The 27,327-nt window shown below is 38.5% G+C and overlaps 1 protein-coding gene across 2 annotated transcripts in view; it reads left to right on the forward strand.

The window, feature by feature from the left end:
• The window catches only part of dph1 (diphthamide biosynthesis 1), a 154,849-nt gene that overhangs the window by 84,824 nt on the left and 42,698 nt on the right, over window positions 1–27,327 (forward strand). For both annotated transcript variants that reach the window (XM_022670549.2, XM_022670553.2), the window contains 3 exons: window positions 15,679–15,833; window positions 19,072–19,193; window positions 26,262–26,330. In XM_022670549.2, the coding sequence (XP_022526270.2) occupies window positions 15,679–15,833; window positions 19,072–19,193; window positions 26,262–26,330 (346 nt within the window). The remainder of the gene's footprint in view (window positions 1–15,678; window positions 15,834–19,071; window positions 19,194–26,261; window positions 26,331–27,327) is intronic.

The following is a 27,327-nucleotide window of genomic DNA, read 5'->3' on the forward strand; positions in this document are numbered from 1 at the left end:
TCCTTTTGTTTTAGGACTTGTTTCAGTTTATATATTTATGCAAACAGTTTTTTTTAAAGCAGAGCACTGGCAACCTGCATGCATTACAGTAGAATAGTAGATTGAGAGGGATGAGAGGCGAAAGGAACAAGCTTTGGGATGTAAAGTGTCTGTAATAAAGACTAAAGTTAGGTTAATAATGTCCTCCAACCAGTGACCCTACTTTTTTGAAACGTTCGAGACATTTCAGTGTGCTATTTCAGCAGGACAATGTTTGTTCATATAGTACTGCCGTCTCAAGAGCTCGGCTTTAAGCCACGGATGCTAGTCTGTGCTCAGTTTACTCATCTAGATTTTTTTTTTCTCCTTCTGTTTTAGGACTTGTTTCAGTTTATATATTTATGCAAACAGTTTTTTATTTAAAGCAGAGCGCTGGCAACCTGCATGCATGAAAATAGGATGGAGGATAAAGAGAAGGCTGAGAGACAGGGGAGGGAAGCGATGTTTTCTCTGCACACTCGAGGTGGGGGTTGTTGTACACACTTGGGAAGTCTCAGTGCTCTCAGAAGGAAGCCGTAGCGTGCGGCTGAAGAGAAGTGGGCAGGGTATAGATTCAGCTCCTCGAGTACTAAAGCTACAGCGGCCTCAATAGCGCGGCGTGGAAGCCATTCAGCTTGTGTAAGGCATAGCGGACCTTTCTGAAGGATGTATAAGGCATGGCGGATGTTTCTGAAGGGCCCCGCTGCACATTTACACAGCGGATCAATGGAGGACATGTATTAAGCTTGTCCTTTGGAAAGAGCCCGCCTGGAGGTGCCGTTGCCCGCCGACCGCCGCCTTCCTGCTGACCCACGTACAGTAGGGAGGAAATGCTAAATCAATACGGCCGATATATCCCCAAAACAACAAATCCCACCTTTCCTAAATACCACCGCTGACCAGCAGAATATTAATGCAGAGCCTTTAGCTCTGGAGCTCAGCACACACACACACATACACAGACACACACTCACTCCAAGCACCTGAGATTACGCTGATTAGCTCATTGACTTTATGGTGTGGCACTAGAACGAGCTTTAATGAGATCTTATGGTCCTATGAAGGTATTGAGCGCAAATGGTCGATAACAGCTTTGGATTTTAAAGGGCCCATATCCTGGATTTATCTTTCTAATGGAAAGTAGAATGCATCGAAAACATTTCTGGCTGAAACCAAACCAAGCGGAGTAGTGTTTTTGGCTGAAGGCCGAAGACAGACTACCAAAAACAACATTACTTTGCAGGTTTTTATTATTATTATTAGATTTTATTCACTTTTTTCAGCATTGCATTAGTTAAATAGACTTAGGGTTTACTCAAACTAGGCAATGCATGTTGTGCCCTGGCCCAATTGAAGAGGTGCTCACTTGGACTGAAGCATGGTATGCATGCAGTGTGATTGTGATCCATGCCAGAGCGCTGAACAAGATGACGTTAGTGATGCGACGTTCCCGTAAACAAACATGGCAGTGAAAATCACCCCCTCTCAACATAGTGTGCACTATGTCGCTATCAGTGCTGGGCGATTTTCATGATAAATTTGGTTAATTCGCATTACAGTCTTTACCCCTTTAAAATGGGGTAATCGCAATTTAACATACTGTGACATGTGGAGGCGGGGGAGCAGTGGGCCACGCCCTTATCCCCAGAGGTGCCATCACAAAACAGACATTTTATCTTTTTAATATAAAATATCTGAAAATGCTACAAATTTCTGAAGTGTTTATTCATCTAACCTTGGTTACCGGCGTCTCCCACAGACTAACACAAGCGACTAAGCTTGTACCGGAAAATGTTCCAGCTCTTTCGACACAAACACCCAGTGGAATAAAGCATGTATTTAGCTAGAAATATACTCTACCATTTCTAAGAAAAGCAGCGTTATCACTCAGTTAAGGTTCCTTGATTAATTGCAGAAAACAATAATAATTTCTCCTTTAAAGTTTCTTCTCCTTTAAAGTTTCTTCTGTGACTCTGTGACAAACCCACGTTCTGAAGTATAATCCAGTGTCCATCAGTGTGTGACATAAGGTCAGCATGTGATATGAACTCATGGGCTTGAAAACAATGTTTTGCATCATTGATACACTCAATGAGTCGACTCAACCCAAAGCATCTGGACATCAAACAGATCTGTACTTTGATTTAATTAGGGGAGATTATAATTGAAAAAAATCAGATATTATTTTTTTAGGCCATAATCACCCAGCACTAGTCGCTATGTGTGACACTGTGACTGAGATAACTGTGACTTTTGTCTTGTATTTATAAGTAAGTTACACTGTATTATCTCCGCTTTCATCAAGAAGACGCGCTCCCGAGAGAGGGCGCTTTTCATGGCGGGGGTGTTGCATTCGGCACAACACCAGCAAGCCACTGAGCAGTGAGCAATAACATAAGTATGCTCGGGCACGGATTGTTTAAACGCAGTGTGAGTGCAGGCCAGCGGGGGAGTGGGGAGGGGGCAGAACCGAACCGTGCCTAGTGTGAGTACACCCTATATGTATGCTGCCTTGCATTTTTAAGAACAAACTATTACAAAACTACAATTTATAAATATTTATTGAACATATTTATTGACAATGTACCCCAGCAAACAAGCCAACAAAGCACAATACATTTACCTAAGCTGTGTTATTCTAATAATATATATATTTTTAGGTGCTGTTCAGGAGCTTATATAGCTAGCAAGTTACTATGATTTAAAGATGTTTATTGAGCACTTAACATTGTTAATATTACAGCAGACAGATATTTTACTGTCAAAGCAAGTACGTTTACCTCAGCCATTGCTGCTCAGAAAAATCCTAATGTTGGAGGAATCATTGCAGTATGGCTTAAAAAAATGACTATTATTTTTTTGTATGAATTATTTTATTAATTGTATTAATTATCATTCATCTGAGCACTGAAATGCTCTATCATACAGTATTGTTGGTGGCCAAACATTTTGTTATCCTCTAGTTATAATAGCTAATGTCTAGTAAAAAGATTTTTAATGTCATTTAAAAAAAAACTAATTTGACCAGCTGAAGTGTCCATAATAAATTGCCACTTTTGTTGCTGTCATCCTGTTGTACCAAGCATGTACTGAGCCCGTGAGTTGATGTCCGATCCGTGATGTTCCAAAGCTACTTTACACCCCTAGAGCAGCTGGGCAGTAATTCATTATCAGTGTATGCTGTGATATACTGTTCGTACCCGGAGCAGTTGGCAGCCGTCGCTCAACTCAAGGCTCAAGGGCTCAACAGTGGCAGCTTGCCAAACTTGTCTATCAAACCCACAACCCTGACATCAGGAACCCATTTGAGACACCACTGTGGTCATTTTGCCAAAAATGAAGTGCCAGAAATAGCTTGTTTTTTTTTAAATGATGTTTTGTTAAAGTGTACGTATTGCAGTCTCTTGATGTTTGAAGAAATTGATAAAAATTTTAGTATGCATTGCTTTTTTTAAGGGTGTGTCAATCAGTGTAGGAGCGGAAATACAGTACCGTTCAAAAGTCTCCATTGTAAATTATTTTGGGCTGAACATATTAGGAATCATGTAGTAAGCTGAAAAGTTTTATTAATTTAGGTGGCTCTTATCTGGGGTTCTGTTTACTTGCTGATTCTGATGCTGGTAACTCTCTGATAAACATATCCTGTGCAACAGAGGTAACTCTTAATCTTCCTTTCCTGGGGTGCTCCTGATGAGTGCCAGTTTCATCATAACGTTCGATGCACTTCACTTGCAACTGCACTTGAGGGTACTTTTCAAAGTTCTTGAAATTATTTCTTAAAGACTGTAGACCAACTCTACCTCTTCACTTCTTTACAACTGATGCTCTCAAACATATTTATAGGCACGAAATTTAAGTGATTAACTCTTGACAAATTCAGCACAGCTGTTAACTGAAAGCTCATATTCCTGGTGACTCTACCTCATAAAGCTGATGTAGAAAAGCTGAACATCTAATCTAGAGATGCCTACTGAGGTAATTTTTTCACTAAATCATTTGTAGAAGTATTAATTTACAATGCACCGAGTGGTCCAGCGGTCTAAAGCGCTGCCACTATGAGCGGGAGGTCGTAGGTTCGAAGCCCCACTCATGCTGCTTTGCTATCAAGCTGCCGGCGCTCAAAGGGCCCTGCTCTCTCCGGGTGGATAGATGGCGCTCTCTCCCCACATCACTCCTAGGGTCCTAGTCCACAACACAGGGTGTCCTTTCCTCCTCGGCCATGCTTCATCAGCAGCAGCTCGAAAAGAGGCGGTGTCTGACTTCACATGTATCGGAGGAAGCATGTGTTAGTCTTCACCCTCCTGGTGTGTTGGGGCATTATGAGTCCTAATGAGTGGGTTTGGTAATTGGCCTTGCAAATTGGGGAGAAAATGGGAAAAATTAGAAAAAAAAAAAAAAAGAAAAAATAAAGAAAAAACAATTCAGGATATTTAGGTGTGTCCAAACTTTTGACTGGTTACTGTATATGCAGTTATGTCAGTCATGTTAGAACGGTGCTTTTTTACTTCTATTTGATTGTAGCTGTATTGGTTGAATGTGGTGAGCTTTCCCATCCTTAAAATAAGGCTGCAGCGATTAGTCGATATAATCGACAATGTTGGTTATTTAATTTGTTGATTACAGATTTCTTTGTCGCTTAATTGTTATTTTTTGTAACAGCAACAGTACTGCATTATGCATAGTACTGGGGACAAAAGCGCAATGAGAGATGGGTAAATGTCTCACTCACACAGTTTGCACTCGACTTAGCCGACTTAGCCTGTGTCTCCAAAAGTGCCTTAATTAAAATATTTACTCACTGAATATCTAAATTTTCCACGCTTAAACAACTTATAGACATTTAAATGGATTTTTAAATCTTATTTTTTTAGCTGTTTCTATTGTTTTTTTAGAGAAGGAGAAACATGGCAGAAATAATTGCTGACTAATCAAGTAATCAAAAAAAATAATAATCAGATTAGTCGACTACCAAAATATAATCATTAGTTAAGTTGCAGCTAGGCCTGTCACAATAATGGCAATATCGATTTATTGTACAATAAATTAACATGATCTTAATAATATTTAATAATTGTGATATTGTCTATTGTGTTTATTTGTATGTTTGTTCACATATATAACAGTGAACAGTATTTTAGCCAGTCATGCTTCAATAACTGTGACTCTAAACACACAGCGTGACATAAAGTAGGTGAAGAAATAAGTTTATATTTCCCAAACTAATTTTAATAAATGATTAATTAACATTTTGTTGTCTTTAAAAAGTGTATAATTTTTTTATGCTATTCTGTTATCATTATGTCAGTGGCATTTAATAGTCTTAAAATTACAAAAATATCGTGTATCGCAATCATTTCTTAGACAATATATCGTTCACAAAAAAAAAAAATATTGTGACAGGCCGAGTTGCAGCCCTGCCATGAAACCAAATGTACCTGTAGGATACACCAACCACACATTCTGAAATAAGGCTCAGTAACAACTCAGGGCAGCCAGTCAGAGCAGAGGTCATTTACATATGTCAAAAAAGACCTAAAGATACAGTACCCAAAAATAAAAAGTCATCATGTCAAACATGTCTTGGCTGATCAGCCACATTTCAGGTGAGGGTAGATGTGCTTTTTTTTTTTTTCACTGAAGAATTGGTTTAATGGACATGAAGGAGCTCGACAGTGATGGGTAAAACAATGTAAGGTGTGTTACCAGGGTAACCCACTCTCACCCCAGGCTGTGTGTGAGTGTGTGTGTGTGTGTGTGTGTGAGGGTGTGTGTGTGGCAGGAGAAGGACTGTGTGTAAAACATTTTTTTATCTGACTGACTGCGCTGAGTGCAATAAGATGCATAGAAAACGAAGCGCGATAAGCATCAAAAATAACCCTGTCAGGCAGCAGTCGCACATTAAAGCAGCTCTCCCTGACTGACACCCCCCACCTCTACGGCACGCACGCTCCCTCCTCTCTTCCCATCTCTCCCTGTCATCTTTCATTTTCACCGACTTCATGAGGCTCCTCACTCACGGCTGCCGGGGTTGTAATTGTGCGCGCGAGAGGCCGAGGGAGAGAATGAGAAGGAGAGACGGAGGGGATGAGGCTATCCTCGCTTCTTGTCGACAGGGGCTATAATTGCACTGATAAAGTACTCTCGGACTGCCGTGCTAATTGGATAAGAGCGCGGATCAATTCCACTTAAGCCTTGCATTTTTCTCCAGCCTGTACCTCTTTTCCTTCTCCATTCCAGTTCTTGGCGCCGTAAACAGGATGCGTAAACGTGTTGCGTTCGTTTACATGAATCACCTGCAGAAGACGAAAAAGAGCTTGAAGTTTGAACCCTCCTGTTGTGTTATGTTATGTTTTAAAGTTTAAAAACCTATTAAAAATAGATTAAAGTTAAAGTATTAAAGTATGAAACTACTTCTGCTTGCCTTAATTAGTGTAATCAACATATAATATAAGAAAATGGTTCATTTCACATATTTGCCACCAGCCTATGCTACAACTAAAACTAAAACAAAATTGCAATGTTATGTTTCAATGTTATGTACATCTATTGTGTTTTATATGTCTATTGGTCTTTTAAAAGTATAAAAAAGAAGTAAATTTGTAAAAAAGTTTGAACATGTATTTTCCTAATTGAAATATAACCTGTTAGAGGTAAGGAACATCACTGCATTAAATATTGATGGAATAATTAGTAATTGATTTAGCAATGAAATATTCACACTGCCTGTTAGGATCTTTTTTGTATTTTTGTTTTTTTGGATAATTAAACATGCACTGGGTCAAACTGACGCAGGAACACCATTGCTGTTCCTGACAAATGAACATAACAGGAGGGTTTAAATCTCATGCTTGTTTGTGCTTATGATAATCCAGTATGGCTTTATTTTATTATGCTGCATACATAAGGCAGCAACTATTATGGCGTCCCATAACTTTTGTCATGTCCTATGGAAGCGATATTGCAGGTAGGGGTCGGCAATTAAGTTTGGCCATGGGCCAGACATTTTTCAAGTCATTAGTTGACGGGCCACAAAGGGAGGGGTTGTGGTTAGGGGGTAAAATGTAGTGTAATGGGATGGAGTGCTACATACCATTGGCTCTCCAGCCCAGAGGGTTGTTGAACACAATTGCAGAACAGTTGAATTCAAAGCAGGTAAACCCAAGAAGAAAGGAAAAAAATTAATAAACACACCACTCCTCACGTGGGATCGAAGCCGTCGATCCACAAAGCGCGACAGAGAGACAAGGGAGGAGGGTAAACAAAAGCTGGCCAAAGAGGAATTTTATTTTTATTTTTTTCTTCATTCATTCATTATAGTTCAAAAAAACCTCACAAGTCAGATGTTTCATGCTTGCGTGTGTGTCTCCAAGCCATCCATACCCTGAGGAAGCATTTCATGACCAAAGTGCATACCTCTCTTCCATATACTCATGTCCGAAAGTGTTTGCATCCCTTGAAGTTTTTTAAAATAGAAAAAAATATATATTTCTCTCATAAAATTTTTGCAATTACACATTTGTTATACACATTTATCTATACACATTTGTTATACACATTTATTATCAAAATTGATATTATTTCATGCAAACTTCCAAAATGGGCCAGACAAAATAGTCTGGATGGTGGATAAACAGCCTCAATCAAGTTTCAAAGAAATTCAAGTTGTCTTGCAGGATCAGGGTGCATCAGTGTCCATCAGCACATATTGCCCGTCAACATTTGAACTAAATGAATAGCTGTGGACCCCACAGAGACACAGACACAGAGATATAGAAATGCTATGTTTGATAAAATGTAGGTGAGTAAGCCAAAATCCTTCTTGGGAAACATTTTGTGGACAGATGAGACCAATGACCAGGACACTGACCCAAACATACTTTTAAAATAATCTAGAGCTGTATGGAAACAAAGTTGTGGAGAGTTCTAAAATGGCCAGCCATAAGTCCAGATCTAAATCAAATTGAACACCTGATGAAAGATCTTGAAATTGGCATTAGGAGAAGGCACCCTTCAGATATGAGAGACCTGGAACAAATTGTTCCAGAATTTCAGGTGGATGTTTTGCATCTTTGCATCCAAAGGGTTTGCAACCAAATATTAAGTTGAGGATGCCAATCATTTTGTCGAACACATTTTTTATTTTCACAAAATTATATAATTTTTGGCTTTTTACCCTCTATGTTTTTCCAATACACACAAAGGAAATAAACATCTGTATAACAAAGAGTGTGTATTTGCAATACATTTCGATGAGAAACTTTTTATTTTCTTTTAATCATGACTGTAAATACTTATTATTATTTATCTTACCATTTCTGATGCATTGGCTCGGCTACATTGTAAATAAAAACTGTATACAAAGGGTTTCTGTGTAATAATAACTGTAAAATTATCAGTTCATCTCACTTTAAGTGTTTTGGCCATTTACTTCTGTAGTTGAGAGCTAAAGAGACTAGATGAAATTAATGGAAGCTTCAGTGCAGCAGATATCTTCAAAGTGGATGACGTGTCAACAAGTCATCAGATTGCAAATATAATCACATCCAATTAGCTGTGCCACAGAAATCTAAATATCTAAGTAAATCTAAAGTGCATTCATTAAGTCACTTCAAATTTTAGGTCAAAATCCTTCATTTTCAACAAGTCTGTTTTTTTTTGTTTTTTTTTCGGTTTATGTATCCAAAACTGTCATTCATTTTCACAAATGTACCTCTTTTTATGCCTTTTTATGAGCCTTCATTAGACACTTGCTCATTTATTTATAGGTCACCATGTTGGCTTGATCATCACCCCACCTCATCCAAAAAGTAATGGATGGAGTAAAACCAATTCTAGAGAACACAATTCCTTTGCTGCACAGCTCAGTGCTGGTGGCTATATGCCTGGCTTTAGAAATGGTGCCTGCATATTTGTATGTACTGTATTTTTCACACTATAAGATGCACTTAAAATCCTTTACTTTTTTCCAAAAATCCTCAGTGCGCCTTATTAATCTGGTGAGCCTTATGTATGAATTTTACCAGTCAATGTCGTAAGAAGCAGTAAAGCCACTCTGCTGAAGTACAGCATTATAAAACAGTTTCAGTTTAGTTCTCCAGCAGTATTAGCATTAGCCGCTAACCATGCTAAGAACTAGCTCTTTTGCCGTTTAGAGGTTAGTATTATCAGCCTGTAGCCTGCTGCTAGCCGCGGCTAGCACTGCTTGAGCGGAATTAACATTACCCACTAACTACTAAGTACTAGCTCTTCCACCATTCAGAGGTGAGTATTATCGGACTCTTGTCTGTATGTTTACCGTGTTAAAACAAGCTACGTGGGACGTACCGCTAGCTAATATCACCCTGGTTTACCAGAACACTCAGGGTTCCTCAGTGTAGCACTGTCAGGCAACATTAGCTGCTAATCGCTAATGCTCCAGCTTTAGTGGAAATCTGGAAATCTAAGCTTACTGTAAATAAACAGAAGCGCTTTACTCACCCAATTTTTTTTGTTTTCAGGAGAGAAATCTGTTTAGATTAATATCCAGTGCGCGTTTGACTTGTCTGACTCATCTGAAATGTTTTTTTTTTTTTTAAGAATTAAAGTTTTGTTTTCTTAGCTTAGCTTTACAGGTCTCACCACCCAATTGCTAGACCTGCTGAATTAGCAGGAAAAGGTGGTAATTACAGAATCCTGCCTGTTTTTATTGTAATGCTACTTGAGACCCTGAAGATCACTAGTGTCCAGTATTGACTGTCAGCTTTGGCCCTTTGTGCACAAGGATTTCTCCAATATCTCAGAGTCGTTTGGTGATATTATGTACTGTAGATGGTGGGATAAACAAAGTCTGCACAGTTATACAAAATTTAAACAGATTTTGAGAGATCTTTAAACATTTTCCATCTTTGCCTCTGAGAAACTTTGCCTCTCTAAAATGCTTTTTTTTATAGCTGGTCATGTGGGTTAGTCATGATAGATTTCTAGTCTTTTGTTGCTCTGTCCCAACATTTTTGGAACCTGTTGCTGCAGTCAAGTTTATATTGAGTTTTATATTGTTTTTAATGAATTAGTAAACTGTCTTACTTGCAACATTAGTTTAAAATAAAGTGTTTCTCAGTTCAGAGTACAGAAGTTTGGACTCCTGTACAAGGCCTGTACAGACTGTGGCCGTTTCTCAATTTGCGTTCTTGTCTGTACTTGTGTTCTTGTGGACTCGGAAAACGTCATCAGTCGCAGTCCAAGTACTGTTCCAATTCACAAGATCGCAGTTTGCCAAGTACACAACAAATACCTGGATTTGTTCATGCTCCTCCAGCTTTATCGAGGATGCCTGGAAGGTGACTTTTGTGAACTTCTTACAGCCCGATAACCCAGAATGCACCTCGCAGCAGTATTAGCGTAATGCAGGATGAGAAGGTACATACCTGTAAGCACCGGTACGTTTTCAAAACAGTACTGCTGTGTGCTAAATCAATGTTTTAAGGAATTTTTAGGCGAGTATGTAGGGGTTTAGACTTCAGATATGGGGTTTATTTGTTAAGAAAGCGGCTAGGTGAAAATGTGCTCCTATGTTTTCGGAAAAACGCTTTCCGCTCCTGTAAGATGGTTACGTCATCAAGTACACAGCTGTTCCAATTACAGAACAACCGTCCCGCTTCCTCCCGTTCTCGGTAGTCCACACTCGCAATCCGAACTTCTTAAGTCCGTTCTCGACAAGTACGGGAGGACAGACTTGTGTACTTGTGTACTTGTGTATACAAGGACGCAGACTTTTATTCTACAATTGGAACAATTGTGTAATTGGTGGCGTTACTCTCTTTTTCGGAGGAGTGAAAAACACTGTTTTGTAGTAAAAAGTCTGAAGCCTAAATCACTGCATTCTCTCATAAAATAACTTCCAACATTATTTTATCACACAGCAGTACTATTTACAAAATGTCAAACTTACAGGTATTACAGGTACTTTCTTCTCCGCCAATACTGCTGCGAGGTGCATTGTGGGATATCAGACTGTAAAAAGTCCACACAAGTCACATTTCATGCATCATTAATAATGAAATAGTAGTACTTGGGCTGCAACTGATGATGAGTCCACAAGAACACAAGAATACAAATTGAGAAATGGCCTAAGACAATTGGAATTTCTTTTTTCTTTTTTCTTTTTTTCTTTTTTGTAATTGGGGTTGTATAATCTAGGCAAATAAACAACTCAACAACCACCTACCTGTGGATCTCTAGGAGATGAAATGAAGTATTTCTTTATTTTCCATAACAATAAGGCATTTGTAAGGCCACCTGTTGCTGTCAAAAATACAAGTCTGCAAAGAGCTAATTTAAAAACCTGTGGCCAAAAATCAGTGAACTCACAGTAAAACCATTTGTAACTTTGATTTCCATTTGAGAAAAGTCTGCTGTGGCGTGGGCTTATAAGGGGGGGGGGGGGGGGGGGGTGAAACTTTCAATTTGATTTTTTACTGAACTCCTTCATCTCCTTCATCCTCATTCATTAGTCCTCAGCTTCTTTCGCAAATTTATCTCCACTTTCCTGCACTTTTCTTTTTGGTGTGTGTTAAAATTATTTAAAATTATAGCACCCTGTTCTCTCTCTCTCTCTCTCTCTCTCTCTCTCTCTCTCTCTCCTCTGCCCCATCTCAGGCCTTTGTCTTGGCTCTCCGTATGCAGCCCCTCTCCTCCCTCCTTTCCTCTCACTTTGGCAAGATTGATATCTGTGCACTTTTCTCATTCGTCTCCTTTGTATGTTATTTTTTTCTTCTATTTCTTCCCTTCTATTTTATCAGTGTGCTTTATTATCACACTCCCTCCTCTCTGCTCACCTCTTTTATTAAATGTGCCAGCAGATCGCTCATGTTTGTCTAATAGTGCTGGAAATGGCCATTGTGAGAGATCCCTGAGTGAATGCTACAGGAGCAGCTATAATTATGATCATCAGCCTTTAATGATAATGTAAGAGGAGTGTAGGCTTATATCTCACCCTCGCTCTCTCTCTCTCGCGTGCGCACTCTCTCTCTTGCGCTTTCTCTTTAAATTTCTCTCTTGTACTTTCTATCTCTCTTTCCATTTTACTTTCTTTTGCTATCTCTCACTCACTTTCCTTTTCTTTATATTTTACTTTCTCTACACTCTTATATGTACACTTTCAATCCTTTTTTTAATGCTTTTTTTTGCTCTCTAATTTTGTCTCTCGCCCTTTTTACTCTTTTTTTTCCCCCTCTTTTCATGCTCTCTCTGTTTCCCCCTCCCCCTGTGTTTCGTGTTCCCTCTCTCTCTGTCTCTCAGCTCTACTAAATGGTGTGTGAAATGAATGGAATTAATAATAATTCTGTATCGCTTTCTCTCCTGTAATAATTGTCGACCTCCGCCAGTGTGTCAGATGTGCTGTCACACATACGAACGTGAAGTTTCCAAACTTTTTTTTTTTTCTTTCTTCATTTTCAGCAGCACTCTGAGGTCAGCCTGTCATTATGTAGGTTGCTATTAGCATAGCTGAGTGAGCTCCGGGAATAAATTTATTCTACGGGGAAAAACGGATGGTGTTTTTGAAAACTGCCCATCACGTCCTGGACCAATGCCACGTTCATCACATTCAAAAGAGAGCTGCTTTATCTAGTGCACGCTTTACCTGCAGATTTCACTGCATGATTTCACATTAGAGAGTGAAGTCATCAATGTATAAACATTTCTAGATCCATGCTTCCAGCAAGCTGATTCTGTGCACTGAATTGTGCACTATGCTTGTAGCTAGTTACAGTGGTGTAAAAAAGGATTTGCCCCCTACAAATCTTGTTTGTGCCACCCTTGACCAGTAGTCTTAAAAAGTTGTTCTGGGTTCTTTTGTGACCTCCTGGATGAGTTGTCCATGCACTTTTAGAGTAATTTTGGTAGGAAGCTCACTCCTGGAAAGGTTTATCAGTGTTTCATGTTTTCTCCATTTGTGAATAATAGCTCTCACTGTGGTTTTCTGGAGTCCCAAAGCCTAAGAAATGAATGACTGATGATTAATGGCTTTGTTTTCTCATCTGTTTTTGAATTGGTTTATAATGTGTTGCTTTTTGAGATCTTTGATCTGCTTCATGTTGTCAGACAGGTTCTATTTAAGTGATTCTTGATTTCCCAGCTCTGGCAGTAATCTGGGCTGGTTGTGGATAGTTGTGTAATTAAACTCAAAAAGTGTGATTAATCACAGTTAATTTATGGGGGTGGGGGGGGGGGGTTGGTTTGGATTGTTTTTAGTTTTTTCCCTTAATAAATGTATAAATCATTTAAAAAAGTTTTTTATGTTTGCTTAGGTGATATTTGTCTGATTATAAAATTTGCTTGATAATCTGAAAAATGTAAGTGGGACAAAAATGCAAAACCAAAAGAAACCATCGGCAAAATACTTTTTCACACCCCTGTGTAGACCAATTTTGCATCCAATATTGTTTGCTTATTGTCTTTGGCCACTTTTAACCTCAGGTTCAAATGGCCACTAAGACCATACACTTAGCTTATACACAGTTTATTTTAATTTAAACGTTATCCAAACATCTGCCCTAACCATTCTGTGGAGAGGATCCTTACTATCATTCTGAAGCTCTGGTGAAAGAGACATGTTGGGCGCTGTAAGACTGTCAAAAGAAACGGTAGCTTTATATAAGCTCAATATAAAAAAATTTGTTTGTTTAGAAATTATTTTCTATTCTTAAACCCTGTTAAATTAGATTAGAGGAAAATCATTCGGACATCATTCTTGTAGCCTAATTGACCGATGTTTAGGCATGTGCATCATTGTTTGCATTGTTTGTGTTTTAATCTTTCTGAGATCTGTTCTTAAAAACATTTTTCTTAAATAATATGTCTTTTTTAGGGGTTGCAATGTTTCTTAACATCATTTTGAACAGATTTTGCTCATTCAAGCAGCCTGAAAATGCTTTTAAAAGCTCAGATTTACCAATCTACTTACTTAAAAAATGTCTGGTTTAATATTTATATATAATATTTTGGGCCCAATCTAAGCTCTAGCAGACGCAGCTCTTACTTGCAAGGCATTTAATGTAAGTTAAATGCAGTTCCTAGACACTCAAAAGTGTTTAAAACACGGCTGTTCGAGCTACATTGTTCCTGTTCTTCCAATTACTATTACTACACCCTCTTACTAACCAAATATATCAAACTACCTGTTTATATGGTGTGTTTATTATCACTGTGGGTTTAAACTTTAGATGTGGTCCACTGCTGCACCGAAACTTCTAACTCAGAAGGAAACAATCGTGGCCCATCTTTGTCCTGTGCAGAATAAGGTGGATGTGAGAAAGTCTAAACTCAACTATTTAAAAAGCATTGTTTGCATGTGATATTTATGTGATTTTTAGGGGGTAAAATATACATAAGACAAATCCTTCTGAATTTAGAGCACATGTTTGTGTAATGCAGGGCACAGCAGGGGTGATGGTGTTTCATGGTGTGACCTGTTATCCTTGTTAATTCATGAGAAAATGAGGAAATACAAAAGGTCTGGAGTGGATTCTGAAGTTCTGAGGTTCTGACTGGGCTTTTATTAACTATTGTTTATAGTAACTTTTAATATACTGACCAAATCGTCACTGTCCTATAAAAAAAAAACACATCTCCATTATTGTTGATTTTTAGTTTACTACATAATTTGAACAGACTAACTGTCCCTTACACTGTGCCAAAATTTCTTGATGAACGGACCAATAGAAACTCTTCAAAATGACCTGAAATAAACTCATTTTACATTGACCTCCATTAAAAGTTTACAAAGTTTTTTTGTCTCTCCTGTAAAGTTGCTGTTTTGGACACAACAAATCTTGGATATTACTTATTAAGTATTACATATTATATACTTAATATTACATATTAAGTAATTCGGTTCAGAATGTAAAATTACTATGTTATACAGATGTAATACACACAGAGTAGCGATCCTACAGTCAATGAAAACCTAAAAATCAATTTTTGACAGAGTGCTAAGTCCTGCTGGAAAATGAAATGACATGACATGTCTCTCCAAACCATCACTGATCATCAGTAAATTTTACATTTTATTTGGAAATCAAGGGAGCAGAGTCTGGAGGAAGAGTGGAGAGACACACAGTCCAAACTGCTTGAGGTCTAGTGTTAAGTTTTTACAGTCATGATGGTTTAGAGAGACATATAATCAAGAGGAAGATGGATGATCACAAGCCATCAAACCAAGCTGAACTGCTTGTATTTTTGCACCAGGAGTAAAGGCATAAAGTTGTCCAAAAGCAGTGTGTAAGACTGGTGGAGGAGAACATGCCAAGATGCATGAAAACTGTGATTAAAAACCAGTGTTATTGCACCAAATATTGATTTCTGAACTCTTAAGACTTTATGAATATGAACTTGTTTTCTTTGCATTATTTGAGGTCTGAAAGCTCTGCATCTTTATTGGTATTTCAGCCATTTCTCATTTTCTGCAAATAAATCCTTTAAATTAATATATTTTAATTTGGAATTTGGGAGAAATATTCTGTGTAGTTTATAGAATAAAAGAACAATGTTCATTTTACTCAAACATATACCTCATTCAGAAACTGAAGTTGTCTCTTAACTGTATATACTGTTTTTCCCAAAGCGTGTATATATAAATAAATAAATAAATATATATATACTGATTTCTCTCACTGTCTCCAGTTCCCATAGATTCCACGGCCGGAATTAAGATGCTGTACGTGTTTGTAGACATCCAGATGGACACGGCTCACTTCCTGGACACCCTTCGCTTCAACTTTCCTCAAGGACACTCCCTGGCCCTCGTCAGCACCATCCAGTTTGTGTCTGCTTTGCAGGTGATCTTTGACTCCAGTTATTGCCAACAGCCTGTCTCTGTGCTGCTCAGTTTTCTGTATATTCTCTGTTCTGCGTGTGTTTGTTCTGCATGTTTCACTTGGTGGTGTTGGGGATGTGGTGTGGGTGTGCTCTGTGCCTGGCAGTCGTGGTTATTTCTAACTTGTCAAAGAATAGGAATAAAGTTCCAGGTTCAGAGATCAGAGCTGGACGTGGGGTTGAGCTTTATGTAAGTTTTATATTCTCAGTGCCACTATATGTATACTGTCTTATACACACAACACACATCTATACACACCATCCCCACACAGCTAACTCAGCTCACAGACACATAAATGCCATGCTGTTCCACTAGGGATTGGAAGAAATAATGGTAATACTATATACTGCAGATAATATCTCTTAATAAGGGCCGTATTTTAAAATTGCAACATTATAATAATAATAATAATAATAATAATAATAATAATAATAATAATAATAATAATAATAATAATAATACTTTATTTTTATATAGCGCTTTTCTAAAACCCAAAGAAGCTTACAGTCATCATTTGTGAAAACAAATAGAAACATTACACAACAAGTGGTGACAGACAATCAACATAGTATGAGAACAGACAGCAGGGTATAGTACATTAAACAGAGGGAAGGCTGTAGGCAAGAGAAAAGAGGTGGGTCTTGAGTGTAGATTTGAAGGAAAGAGAGGAGGATTGTTTGACCGCAGATGGGAGAGAATTCCATAGTTGAGGAGCAAGTCTGGAAAAAGCCTGATCACCAAAGCCACGGAGTTTAGAGGCTGGGACTTTAAGAAGTCCAGCAGTAGCAGACCTAAGGGATCGAGATGGTCTGTAAGGAAGAAGGAGGTTTGACAGATAAGGAGGTGCAGGATTATTTAATGCCTTATAGGTAAGTAAGAGAATCTTGAATTGAATCCTGTATTTAACAGGGAGCCACTGAAGATTTTGGAGAACAGGTGTAATGTGTTCATGGGTGCGAGTGTGAGTGAGTAAACGGGCAGCTGCGTTTTGTACCATCTGGAGTTTATGGATAGAGGAAGAACTAATGCCAGTGAGCAAGGAGTTACAGTAATCTGACATGTACACTGTATGTACAAAAGCACTGAAACACCAGATCATTTACTATTTGGTCCGAAATAATGAAAGTATAATAAGTGGTCGCTATAATAAGTATAATAAATATGATTGGTGTTGGTCAAACTGATGGACTGGCTGGAGACAATATTCTCCAATATCAGCTGTCATTATTTTTATGGCGCAAGTGCTAATTTAGATCAGGAAATTTCACCCAACCGCCCGTCCTGTCCTGCCTCGCCTCGCTTCGTCTAGCTTCATACTTCAGTCAGAGATATTATTAGTGATGGGAATGATGAGTTTGTCTGTCTGAGTGTGCTTGTGGCAGTTTGCGCTGTTTATGGTATTTCTGGTTAGCAAAGGGGCTAATCCAGCAAGCTACCTATGCATCCATTCGCTTCTACACAGATTTCTCTCCTGAAAACTGTTTATTTGAGTGAGTAAAGTGCTTCTATTTATTAACAGTAAGCTTAGATTTGCAGATTTCCACTAAGGCTGCAGCAGCATTAGCATCAGTGGCTAACTGCTGACCACGGTTCATGGCTAATGCCACCCGACAGCGCTATACTGAGAAACTGGTGTGATATTAGCTAGTGGTTTATCCCATGTAACTTGTTTTAACACGGTAACCACACAGAATACAATCCAATATACTGACCTCTGAATGGCGAAAGAGCTAACGTGGTTAGGAGGTAATGCTAATGCTGCTCCAGCAGTGCTAGCCAGGGTTAACAGCAGACTACAGGCTGATAATACTAATCGTTAATACTGAGCGGTGAAAGAGCTAGCGCTTAGCGCGGATAACGGCTAATGCTAATATTACTTCAGTCTCGGTGCTGAAGAACTAAACAGGAACTACAGCTGAGTGGCTTAAATTAAGCAAATTAAATTAAAATAGAATTATGTCTCAATAGAGTAAAACATATTTGGCCTAAAAACAGTGTGTCTCCATCTCTTTCTCTCTCTCTCTCTCTCTCTCTCTCTCTCTCTCTCTCTCACTCTCTTTCTCCCTTTCTCTCTCTCTCTTTTTCTGAATTCTTATTGGCTGGCTCGCGTCGTGACCGGTGTTATTTTGGGATCTTCATGTTTGTCTCATGTTGCATGGCTGCACGCTCAGTGTGTGTAGGCTTTGCTCAGTGTAGGCTTGTTGTGTAGGGTTCTCAGGGTGGGCGCGGGGGGTCGGCTCTGTGTGTTCCTGATCGTGTGTGTTATTCCCTGCTCGCTGCTGAGAGAAAAACCTTCAAATTATTCTTCTGCTTCCGACGTGCTGCTGCTGCTGCTGCTGCTATTGTTGTTTTAATAATTAAGCTCCTCCCTTTTATCTCAGTGTGAAGTGTGAATCATGGTGGGGTAATAGAAGAGGCAGGGTCACTCTCTACAGTTCTTTTTCTCTGCTGTCCATAAGCTGATTTTTGAATCTGGTTTGTTACAGAGATCTGGTTTGTGAATCTGATTGTCCAAAATATGAACCTTTAAGTACAATTAAAGGGTCAATTAAATAATTATGTGTTTTTATTTGTGTTTTTATTGAATTTTTTGTTACTTCATATGTTTTTATAAAAACAATGACAGTATTGGCCTGCAAACATGACTGTCCTGGATTATCTGCCCACCCTCCGCTAGTGACATAGTCTAGTAACTATCAGTTTTCTAATAATTAACTAATTAATTAATAATGTTTTTTTTTTTTTACTATTAACCATCATTATTGCTTTATTATTCATTATTTTTGCGACCACTATTATGGTTATATCAGTACTCCTGAACACACTGGGTCTATGTGGTTGTATAATAATTTGTATCAACAATTTATTAGCAATTTCGACCAGAGGAGGATGGGTCCCCCCTGTAAGACATGGTTTCTCCCAGGGTTTTTTCCTCTGAAGGAGTTTTTTTTTTTCTTGCCACTGTCGCTAATTGGGGGCTTTATGTTCTGTGTTTCATGTTTTACGTTTTGTTTAACTTTTTTCTTGCTAGCAGATAACTGAAAAACTGCTTTGCGTTACTATTGGTTGTAAAACAAATTATGTATAAATACATATGAAACAAATCAGAACTGAGCAAATAACAAATTGAAATGTATTTTTAATTGTCTCTGTGTGTGTGTGTGTGTGTGTGTGTGTGTGTGTGTCCTCCTCATTGGCAGGCTGTGAGTGCGGAGCTGAAGCCGGATTATGAGGTTCTGGTGCCTCAGTGTCGACCGCTGTCTCCTGGTGAGATCCTGGGCTGCACCTCACCTCGCCTGGACAAACATGTCAATGCCATCATGTGAGGATTTACTCTCAGTGTCTTCTCTTCTGTGTGTGTGTGTGTGTGTGTACAGTACCTGTGAAAAGGCCAGACACGTGATGTTAAGTGTTTTTTCACACATACTAAATATGTCACAGCACTGCAGTGCACTGCTGACATAACCCTACCATAAACATGTTATGACAAATGTCATGACAGTATGTGTCACTTTACCATTAACTGTAGTTTTGATGACATACACTATAATGTTTGATGCTATGTTATAAAGCACAGCATATAAGAACATTAAACGGCTATATTAATAAACATATAAACATATACACAAAAACAGAAAAAAAAGAAAATTATTAATTTATTGTTTAAGTCAATAAATCAATCAGGCTGTAAAAGAATTGTTATTGTGAAAAGATTGTGACAGCACATAAATGATGACTTCATAACAGTCTAAAAAGAGTTTTGTGACATCATAAAAGAGCTATAATGCTTCACATTAAGTTTCACTTTAATCCCAGTTAAAATCTCAAAAGCTGTAAAGAAGTACAAGCTGCAGCTGAGCTTGTCACCGAGAATTTGCTCCAGCTCGTTGAAAAAAAGAGCATATTTTTCGGCCTCAGAGAGGTTTTTTTTTTTTTCTTTTTATGCTGCAGTAGCGATCTCTAGCTACGTTTGGTAATTTCTAATGTTGAAACAGAGACATCAGCCTCCTCACGGTCATTTGCAATAAATCTCTGCATTGGGTCAATCAAACAGTGAAAGAGTTGGTATTGTGACAAATTGAAAAATTCAGAAAAGATTGTTTTTTGTGACATCAGAGCGATGAGTTCAAAACAGACTACAAAAAATAAAAATTCTGAATATACTAAATAAGAGTTGTTTTGATGACCTCACAACAGGGATGGAAAAAAGCTGTGATAGCACAAAAGTGATTAATTCATAACAGGCTAAAAAGAGTTCATTTTATGACACTGCAAAAGCTGTGATTTCAAAACTGTCAGGAAAAAAGTTGAATTTGTGATATAAAAAATGTGAGCACTTATGCTTCACATTAAGTTTCCCTTTAATCCCAGGAATAAAAGCTGCAGCTGAGCTTATCACCGAGAATTCGCTCCAGCTTGCTGAAAAAAGAGCACGATTTTCGGCCTCAGACAGGTTTTAATTTTTATTTTCTTTTGATGCTGCAGCTGCAATTTGTAGCTACATTCGGTCGATTTATTAGGAACACTGAAAGACTGCGACATAAGTCTTCTAATGTTATTGAGACACAGACATCAGCCTCCTCACGGTCTTTGGCTGCTATAATCAATCAGATTTCAGTACCACATATGGAAGTGGCTCATATAAGAGAATTGGAATTAAAAATATCAGTTTATTAATTATTTACACAGCCACTTAAGTGACACTCCTGTGTCACACATGATGTGAACGTAGCCTTGTTGTCATCACAGAAATGATGCTGTAAACATGTGGTGACAGATGCCGATAATATTAATTCTATTATAATATGATTTATTATGTCCATTAACAAAAACGTGTTACATCACAACAACGATAAATTCAGAACAGTCTGAAAAGAGCTGGTTTTTGTGACATGATGGGGACCACCTGTGTATCTGTACACACAGGAAGCTGTTCTCTCTCCGTCTCTCACACACATCAGTGGCGTTAAAGTCAGTCACACACCTCTGCCTCTGCCAGGCGGGGAATCAGGGGAGTAGAGCGCGAGAGAACGGATACAGGAATGGAAAATTTCACACCTGGCCACAGAGCTGTGAACACACACACACACACACACACACACACACACACACACAACATTTAAACCTGTGCATGCTTTCATGTGTCCTCCATATCAGACATTGTGTGTGTGTTTCAGTGGATGTGCATGTGTGTTGTATGTGTTAAGGCTGTGTGTGTGTGCTGGTGTGTGTTAATTGGTGTGATTAAACCCGACTGCAGGTGGTCGAGTTTGCAGGCTGTGTGGTGTGATGGTTCTGAGGGGGTGAAAAGAGGAAGGGATTAGAACGATCAGATAAGAAGAACCGTGATAAACAGCAACTTGACCTATTCCACCACCCACCCATCGAGGCCTGGTGCATGCATATAGAAAAAATCAGACAAGTGTAGTTTGATAATCTGATTTAAAAAACACTTAAAAAAGGGCAGCCTATTTATTGTCAGTGGTGAGAAAAAAATTATTTAAGTTGAAGCATTAATTTAGAAGTATATATCCATATAAACCTGTACCCATATTCATCTTTCTCGTTTAGAGAAAAAAAAATTAAATGTACAGTGTATATATATATACATATATATATATGTATATATATATATATGATCTGATGATGTTGATTGTGTCAGAATGTCATTGCACCAATATAAATGTTCTAGGGACTTTCATTAAATGGGAAGCACTTTCTTTTTTTCCTTCTTTGAAATAAAGTTTTTTTTTTTTACATCACTATAAAGTTGTGAACTTCAACGAATGACTGTAAAGAAAACCTGTGCATTTCCATCCATTCATGCCTACAACAGTTTAGCTCCATCCTTTTTTACACTGAAGTTATAGAATAGTATGGCGTCACATCAATGTCAAAAGTCCAGGGCGCAAACATAACAGGTTAGAAAAGTTAACCAGCGTGTTTTAACATTTTGCTTGTGTAAATTAACTTCTCGTGAGCACAAATGTGAGCAAACTAGTGAGCAAAAAAAGGGAATTGTGTGCGCGCTGAAGAAAATGTTGCTCTCGAGCTTAATTTTTCTACTCTCTGTGGTTTTTTCCCTCGTGCGCTGTGTGAATTACCTGCAGCAGCAGTTTGTGCTCCACTGAGTGTTTTGCGCTCGAGTTTTGAAAGGGGTGGTTTTGACATGTTGGGGGCGGGGCCGGGGTCACGTCCCTCAGCAAACGCTATTGGCTGATATCTTCCGGGTTCGTGACTGACCGTCTACCTCCACGAGCCGAAGGAGGGCGGGGACAGAAGGACGGTAGGAGAGTTAGCTAACTGGCTATGCTGACATCCAAACAACCTGCTCTCTGGCACGTCAGCTCTGTCTGCCCGGGTTTACTGCCCGGAGCGACCCGCTCTGTCTGCCCGGAGCGACCCGCTCTGTCTGCCCGGGTTTACTGCCCGGAGCTACCCGCTCTGTCTGCCCTGGCTCTCGCCTGTAGAGACAGAGCTGCCGCGCCAGAGAGCTGTTGTTTGGTGCTCACGAGAAGGTAATTTACACAAGCGAAATGTTAAAACACGCTGGTTAATTTTTTCACCTGGTATTTTTTGCGCCCCCGACTTGTATTTTTACGCCCTGGACTTTTGACATTGATGTGACGCCATAGAATAGTACTAGTGAGCACACACGCTCAAACACCTACTCACACACATACAGTGACATATAGCAGCACTGACAGCTTGTCGAAGTTGGGTATTGAACCCATAGCCCTGTCATTAATAATCCGGTGCTTTAACCCCTGAGCCACCACTGCTGCCCGAAATGTCACTAAAAATAAAACAGTGACAAAAATATTAAAAACTCCAATTAAATAGGAAAAAATATATATATTTTCTGGCAGTTTTTTTTTTACTATGCCTGATTTGATGCATTAGGTAGAGGTTTTAAAGACCCCCCAACATCAAACTGTGGAGTAGCAGAACTGTGTTCTCTACAATGATGCTGCTCCATCCAAGGGAGTTGGAGATGAGATGAGATCAGATGAGAGGGGCGAATGTGGACAAATACACTTAAATCCTCACAGCAATGCTTCTAATTTTTCAATATCAATGTATCTACTGAAAGTTTTCCTTTCCTTACATTTCTCTATTCAGTTGGACCACAGAGTGTAAGTTTGTGTGTTTGTGTGTTTGTGTGTGTGTGTGTCAGGAGAGACAGGCCAGTGGGAATTGATCACTGTGCCTGAAAATTAGCTATCACCTTTTCATCCGTCTTCTTTTCGCAAGTCAACAACCCCAACAACACATACACACATACACTACCATTCTAAAGTTTGGACACACCTTCTTACTCAGTTTTTTTCTTTATTCTTTTATTCATTTTTTTTACATTGTAGATGAATAATAAAGACATAAAAACAATTAAGGGACATATACATTGTTGTGCTATTCTATAAACTACAGACAATTATTTCTCCTAAATACAAACAAAAAAAATGGTCATTTAGAGCATTTATTTGCAGAAAATGAGAAATGGCTGAAATATAAAAAAAGATGCAGAACTTTCAGACCTTAAATAATGCAAAGAAAACAAGTTCATACTCTAAGTTCACATTTTAAGAGTTTAGAAATCAATATTTGGTGCAATAACCCTGGTTTTAAGGTTTTTAATCACTTTTTTTATGCATCTTGGCATGTTCTCCTCCACCAGTCTTACACACTGCTTTTGGATAGCTTTATGCCTTTACTCCTGGTGCAAAAATTCAAGCAGTTCAGCTTGGTTTGATGGCTTGTGATCATCCATATTTCTCTTGATTATATTCCAGAGGTTTTCAATTTCTTATTTCTTCTAATTGTTTTTATTTAAATCCCTGCACATGACTGACTTTCAAGCCAATTCACCTAAGCCCTTACGTGACATCCACATAATGGCTTCATCAATAGCTGAGCTCTGCCCTCTTCACTACTGTAATACTAGAGCTCTGCTCTTAGAGGAACATTACTTACTTATTACCGTTATTATTTCGTACGACCAAAGCATAGCAATAAGATTAACGGCTAATTAAAGCTTAAGAGGTGGGACGGCTGGTAATATATAGGCCAGCATGTATGGAGGGTGTGAATAATGGCCACTAGAAGGTAGAATGGAGTAGTGTTTAATAATAGAAAAGCTGTTGGCTCCGCTGGTCTGTCTCTGTAGAGTTGAGGGGAATATAAAGAGCTCTCTGTGGGCTGGGGAGGCGGGGGTGGGGGGGAGTGAGGAATGGCACGCGTCGTTGGCAGACCCTTTGCCATACTGCTGGGAATGCATTATATGGAATGGAGAAGATCCGTCTCATTACAGTAATGAGCTGCTAGCTCGCTGAATGGGCTGTGCTTTTAAAAGGAGCTTTAAACATGCTAAATGGGAGCATTCTTAATCCTGCATCCTCGAGAAATTGAGCCACCTCTGAGAAACCACCACCAACACCACCCCGCTGCTCGCTCACAGCCCCGATGCTGCGGCTCGCCCTACCAGCACCACAGCTATAGGAGACCCTGCATTAAGACAGGAGCTGGGGGTCTATTTAAACTATTGTGGGCTGTCTCACATGATCTAGTGGCAGGACGGCTGGGGTTAGCGCACTGCCCAGCTCTATTGACTCTGACACGAGTAAGTGTTGGAGCAATTACATTAATGTAGCAGGGCAGTGGGCCGTAACGGGGCCCGTGCTGGAGTTTGAGGGACTGTGTGTGTGTGTGTGTATAAGAGAGAGATAGAAAGAAAAAGGCAGAGAAAGAGAGAGAGAGAGACAGAGACAGGCAGACAGGGGCTACAGTATGCTAGGTTAGCCTTTACTCCTGCAGGCCCAGAGGGATCCTCCCCCACTGTATGTTCCGTTTGGTTTCATAAGAGCTGTCTAATTAACAGCTCTATTTCTGCTCTCCCCCCCCAAGGCCTCATCAAGGTCAGACAGGGTAACACACCCCACTATTACCTATGGCAGGTTATCTCCTGTCAGCTTTCCTGTAGACTGTGTTTGTGTGTGTATATGATGTTCTTCTTTTTCTTCATATACCGGTATATTCCACAATAAATATGTCATCTCATTGGGGTTCAGATTAGGATTTGATTAGATTCAGGTCATTGTCTTGCTGCATGATCTAGTTGTGCTTGAGCTTAGGAACAAAAACATACAGCTCTGGGAAAAAAAAAAATCTTTGATTTTACCAAATTGAAAACCTCTGGAATAGAATCAAGAGAAAGATGGATGATCACAGGCCATCAAACCAAGCTGAACTGCTTGAATTTTTGCACCAGGAGTGGCATGAAATGTTCAAAAAGCAGTGTGTAAGACTGGTGGAGGAGAACATGTCAAGATGCATAAAACTGTGATTAAAATATTGATTTCTAAGCTCTTAAAACTTTATGAATATGGAATTATTTGAGGTTTGAAAGCTCTGCATGTTTTTTTTTTATGTTAGCTCCAAATGACAATACTTTTATTTTGTATTTGGGAGAACGCTGTCCATAGTTCATAGAATAAAAGAATAATGTTCATTTTACTCAAACATAAACCTATAAATAGCAAAATCTGATAAACTAATTCAGAAACTGAAGTGGTCTCTTAATTTTTTCTAGAGCTGTATAACACGACCCTCACTACCCTGTAAGATTTGCTCAGTCATGAGATTCCCAAAGTAGAGCAGTCCCAAAGCATTAGCACTACCTCCACCATGTTTAACTATTAATTTGAGCCAGTGATATCAAATTCATTTAGTTCATTGGTTGGTTGATTTGGGAGCAGATACTTTTTCACACAGATGTAGCTGATGGAAAACAAAATATACAAAAATTCTGTATATGAAATCAGAAAAATGGCAAGACATTTTTTGTTTCACTTTTTGGAGTTCTGTTTTTTTTTTTTTTAACAGGTGGATGTAGTAGGTGTATGTATGTGTGTGTGTGTGTGTGTGAGAGAATGTTCTGTTCTAAAAGCATTTTTTTTTATGTTTGTACACATAAGCGTGTGTACATTGCCCTCCCCCTGCTCCGCAGAACAAGCTGCAGTCAAGTGATGTAGTTCAGGTTCACTTAGAGAGGGCTGAGGTTGGAGCAGGGTGTCAGGCAGTGTGTGCTGTATCTGTAGAGTACACACTGAGGCTTATTGGCTCAGCCTCTGGCCTCAAACACCACTGCACTAACTCTACCTCCTACTCTACTGCAGCCTCTCTGCCCTACTCCTACTCCTATTCACACTATCTCTCTCTCTCCATCTCTCTCTCCCTCTCTCTATCTCTCTCTCTCCCTCTCTCTATCTCTCTCTCTCCCTCTCTCTATCTCTCTCTCCCTCTCTCTATCTCTCTCTCTCTCTCTCTCTCGCTCACCTGCTGTCTCTCGCTCACTCTCTGTCTCTGATACAGCCTATGTTTGTTTTTGTAGATACCTCGGTGATGGAAGGTTTCACCTGGAGTCCATCATGATCGCCAACCCAGATATCCCTGCTTACAGGTAACTCCAGTCACATGACCTCTAACCACCTGTCACTCACAGTCAGATGCCTTCTTTAGGAACTTAAACTGTATTGCTTACAGACACAGCAGCTGCCATTGGCCGTGCTGGGATGCTAGCTAACTGTGTTTAGAGCTGGATTACTCACTGATAGTTGATGACAGATTCAAAGTTCTGTGTTTTGGTTGCCAAATATTCAGTACATCACTATTTGGATTGTATTCAGATTATGCATTTGTGTGTAACAATATCTCTCTTTGAATGATGTATTGTCCTAAAAATAAATTAGATAAATTATATATTTTTGTAAATTTAGGATAATTTTATTCTATTGATATAATGTATAGCATAATTATCCAATTATGACAATAACGATTGTCATTATGACAACAATATGACAACAATAACGATTATGACCAATTATGATGATAAAAATCCAATTTGAGCTTGTTCTAAAATGAACTGAAATAGGACTTACAATAAATGAGTCATTCTCCAATATAAAGTATATTAAAGAAGTACATTAAATATAAAGTATATATATATATATATATATATATATATATATATATATATATATATATATATATATATATATATATATATATATATTTTTTTTTTATTTTTTTTCTTAATCTTAATATTGTTGGTTGCCAAATATTCAGTACATCACTATTACAAACCTATTAAGATTTAAGATGATATATATTTTTTTTATAACACAGTAACTAATCTTGTTTGGAGGGTATATTGTCTAAGAAAGAATTATGATAAATGCATTTCTTCTCATTTTAAAACCATTTTATGCCACTGATATAATGATAGTATAATAGCATACCAATTTTATTATGACTAAAATAATCCTAGTATGATTTAAAAAAATCCAGTGTGATATAAATTATTTTTTCGCTTATTCTAATTTATTTTAATTTATTTATTTATTTATTTATTTTATTTTTTATTTTTTGGCAATTTTCAGACAAGCATTTCCGGTTTC

This window comes from Astyanax mexicanus, chromosome 18, assembly GCF_023375975.1.
Source record: "Astyanax mexicanus isolate ESR-SI-001 chromosome 18, AstMex3_surface, whole genome shotgun sequence".
Lineage (NCBI taxonomy): Eukaryota > Metazoa > Chordata > Actinopteri > Characiformes > Acestrorhamphidae > Astyanax > Astyanax mexicanus.